The sequence below is a fragment of the Quercus robur genome, chromosome 2 (assembly GCF_932294415.1).
Source record: "Quercus robur chromosome 2, dhQueRobu3.1, whole genome shotgun sequence".
NCBI classification, from domain to species: Eukaryota; Viridiplantae; Streptophyta; class Magnoliopsida; order Fagales; family Fagaceae; genus Quercus; species Quercus robur.
In genome coordinates this window covers 79,089,054-79,093,117 of record NC_065535.1, presented here as the reverse complement: position 1 = coordinate 79,093,117, position 4,064 = coordinate 79,089,054, and the positions used below count along the sequence as shown (strand labels likewise).

The following is a 4,064-nucleotide window of genomic DNA, read 5'->3' as shown; positions in this document are numbered from 1 at the left end:
GATATCATAACTACTGGGAATACTATTCCATTCATTGATCACCTTGTTTCCAGACTTAGTGTTGCTGTTTTTTTTTTTTTTGAAAGATCTTGGTCCTCTTACTTACTTTCTTGGGCTTCAAATTGAGTATACTTCTCAAGGTCTGTTTGTGCATCAGTCTAAGTATGCCTTGGACTTGCTTACTAAATTCCACATGTTGGACTACAAGCCTTATCTCACTCCATGTTCACCTACAATGCATGTCAGCTCTTTGACCAGCCCTTTGCTTCCTGATCCTACTGCCTATAGAAGTATGATTGGATCTTTGCAATATTTGACATTTATAAGGTCTGATTTGTCTTACTCTGTCTAGCAATTTTTTCAGTTCATGAGTCAACCTACTCAGCATCACTTAGTGGCAGCCAAGAGGATTCTTAGATATCTCAAGGGTACCTTGCATAATGTGATTCACTTTCAGGCAAGTCCTTTGTCTCTTTCAGCTTACTGTGATACTGACTAGACTAGTGATCCTCTTGATAGAAGATCTATTACTGGCATGGTAGTGTTCTTGGGTAATTCACCTTTTACATGGTCTGCTAAGAAGCAGCTTATAGTGGCTCGATCCTCAACTAAGGCAAAATATAGAGCCTTAGCTACCACAACTGCAAAATTGTGTTGGATCAGGATGATTCTTAAGGATTTGGGTGTTTTCTTCTCTGTGCCTCCAATGCTATGGAGTGATAATGTTTCTGCCTTGGCTTTGGCTTCCAATTCAATTTTTCATGCTAGGACCAAGCATATTGAGGTTGATTATGATTATATCAGGGAGAAGGTTCTTGGTAAGGTGTTGAAAGTTAATTTCATTTCCACTCTTGATCAGCTAGCAAACATTTTCACCAAGGCTCTCTCTTCTCCAAGGTTTCTAGATCTTGCTAACAAACTGATAGGTGTCCCTCCCCTCAATTTGAGGGGGGATGTAAAGGCATATGATAAAGTTTCTAATAAATGACCTGTAGTAGAGATGTGATAGTTGGCTAAATTGGAGGCACCTTAAGTTAGGTGTCAGGAGTGGAGTTAGTTATTGATGTAAGTTCATGTGTCAGCATCTAATTAGTGTATACACGCGTCAGCATTTGATGTGTTTGTGTTAGAGTTTGTTAGGATGATTCCACACTCTGCGGAGGTGGTTTTTGTATATATTGGGGTCTGTGACCAGAATCACAGTGATAAAGAACTAGAATTCCATTTATCAAATTCCTTATTTCTTTACCCTGTTTTCTCTGTTCTACATTGCCTTTCTTCTTGTATTGCTTTTCAGAAAATAGCAGCTGTTCTTTTTAATGAAAAATGGTAAAAGTGCTATAATTAGTTGGGCGAGGCTTAGAACAATGCATCATATAAAATGCACTATGTAGCTTATAAATGCAAATGTCTGTTGAGTTTGTAAATGGATGATGTTGAACTAACAAGATATCATACTAAATTGCATTAAAAAATAAAAATAATTTAACTTGCAAAAGATAAGATGTGTTTACCAACATGCAGCGTTATAGTTCAAATCTATTCATATTCATTTTACACATTCATACAATGGAAAGCAACATAAAAGATTGACTAGTCGCACTTAAATGGCCATTGCTAATAATTATTTTATACGCCAAATTATTGCAGTGGGTGCTGGATTCAGAGTTCAGACCCTTGCCAGATTCCCTAGTTCTTGGATGGGAGGATTTGCTGGTCCGTGGGATACCTCCTTGTAAAGTAGATGTTGGCGTGGCTTATACTGAAAGAAGGTAGATTTGGCTATATAAACAAATAGGTCCCACATCAGCAACACGTATAATAAGATTGGCACACAAGCAAAAAAACCAATGACATCAAAGATCACTGGTAATTCCTTCCGGTTAAGATTCTTCAACCGAAAGGATGTAAGAAATGCAACCATCATGGCCGCAATTGAGATGCAAAGTGTGGCGACTCCATACAACAACCTAGTAGGTAACCGTGCAAGAAAGTCTTCGTAGGAATAATGGGAGGTAAGGATGGATAAGAAAAACACTAGGGATGTTGAAGAGGAGAATAATGCTATTGCACTTGAAATTGAAAAGGCAAGATAAAGATTAGAACCATCATCTAATCCATCAGCTATTAGGCCACTAAACATTATAGAGCCAATTAGTGTAGAAATCACCATAGAACAATTAGCTGTGTCTGTCATCCACTTCTCTCCCTTCGTCCTTAACTCCTTGTGTGTCCTCTTAAATAAAACATACGGTGTTTCCTGACCTCCATTTTTCATTTCTTTGAACGCAGGTGGTACAACCTTTTCCACCTCCTTCCATTACAAATCATAGGGAATATCACATGAGAGACTTGTTAGTCCAAAAACGCTGAAAATTTAAAGAAGAAATTAAATAAATGTGGAAACAGGATTGAACATTCTGTGAAATGTTTCAGCACTTGCTACTCAAAGCATATGAATATGTACCTTGAACCATAATATTTCTCGTTGCATTTGAAGAGCTGCTCCTGATATAGCATTCAGCTTGTCTTCAGGTGCCGATTCTGCTGCTAAATGCAACATGTTGCTTCCATCTTTTTGATCTATTATTAGATTTCCAATGGAGCCTATCTCATTAAGTAAATTGAATATGCTTTCATGGCGCTTCTCAACAGCAACATGAAATATGCTTTTATTCTCTTTTCTTTTCCATAATAGATCAAAGTCAAAACGAATAAGCTTAATCAAGCACTCAATGTTGCCTACATTTGCTGCATCAAACAGAACATGTGGAATCACCAATGGATTCTCAACATGACCTCTGTAAGCCTGAAGACATTTATCAAACAGTATATTGGCTTCAATTTGCTTCAAATTTTCCTGTTGTAACATCAACCCTGGATGATAGTGAAAAAGAAAGTAGCCGTACCTCAGTGGAAAATAATTAATGAAAAGAATCAAGTAGATTTAAAGTATAAAGAGTGAATGTGCTACTAATAACTGTGTTTCCGTGTATTGTGGCACATTTAGTACAGTTTAGTAGACATTGTAATGGAATAGCTACTCTCTTGTCTTTGAATCTCTTAAGTCCTTCACAACAAGCTGAAAGCAAAATCGTCGGAAATTAATGTAAAGATCCCTAATCACAACAGAAGGAGACGCTGGAGTCTCCTTAACTACTGAGACTAAAGGAGAGGCCTCCTCCTCATAATCAAACCTAGCTATAGATTTATTCACCATGGTGTGAGGACGATGTGCTAAATGGAAAAAAATTATGGATTTACGGCACTAATGGTGTGAGGAGGACACTCTTCAACAGCTAGACTCACAATTTAAAATTCAGAAGCTAAGGAACAAACAACTTCAGAAGAACGACTGCATTTTGTAACAGTTACTAAACAAGAGCTCAAATAGTGCGTTCTATTTAAGGAAACATTGCTTATAAGTTATAACAGTAAAAAGAACGGTGTTGTTTCCAGATAAGTAATCTGAGTTTCTCACACGCTCTGCATGTGGGAGCATTGCCTGCCAAACTCACTTCAATTTAGTTATGGCTTGTTTGGATTGAAGGGAAGGGGAGTATAGTAGAGTTGGCTGAAAATCAGAAATTTCCCGCCAACTCTACTCTAGTCCCCTCTAGTCTCCTCATTCTTCCTCAATCCAAACAAGCAATTAGTTCTTGTAGCCATTGGGTCCAGGTATCTTAGCAGATTTATTGACGATCTTTATGGTGCATAGTTTGGATTAGTTATTTTCTTTTCTTGCTTTGGCTTAGCTTACAAACTTTGTATATAAACAATTAACGATTGTATTGTACTATTCAGTTCATTCAATAAGATTGAAACTTCATATTTAGAGGTAGATTCCATGAAAGTGAAAGAGAATGTTCTTATTCTTAACAAAAAGGAATAGAGAGTGACTGGTGCGGAACGTACAAGGGAGATTTCTTTTGATTCATTTGATTATTGAAGGTTAAGAAGCAAGGATGCCAGCAATTTGATAAAAGTCCCAGCCCACATATTCATCCCTGTAAAGTTGTTATTTACAACTATTTTGTGTTGGCTCTAATTCCATGCCAAATTTG

At 37.2% G+C, this 4,064-nt stretch overlaps 1 protein-coding gene across 1 annotated transcript; it reads right to left on the bottom strand.

Moving 5' to 3' along the window:
* Window positions 1-1,569: 1,569 nt before the first annotated feature.
* Window positions 1,570-2,872, bottom strand: LOC126703851 (uncharacterized). Its single transcript, XM_050402919.1, has 2 exons — window positions 2,468-2,872; window positions 1,570-2,314 (listed from the first exon to the last, which is right to left on the bottom strand). The coding sequence occupies exons 1-2, from the start codon at window positions 2,870-2,872 to the stop codon at window positions 1,670-1,672; spliced, it is 1,050 nt and encodes a 349-aa protein (XP_050258876.1). The 3' UTR covers window positions 1,570-1,669.
* Between the last annotated feature and the right edge of the window lie 1,192 nt (window positions 2,873-4,064).

Bases quoted from the DNA above. Each gene is read 5' to 3' on its own strand.
- LOC126703851 (XM_050402919.1), bottom strand. From the start codon at position 2,872: ATGTTACAACAGGAAAATTTGAAGCAAATTGAAGCCAATATACTGTTT. The intron at 2,315-2,467 runs GTACATATTCAT...TTGTAATGGAAG, and splicing joins GAGAAATATTATGGTTCAAG to GAGGTGGAAAAGGTTGTACC.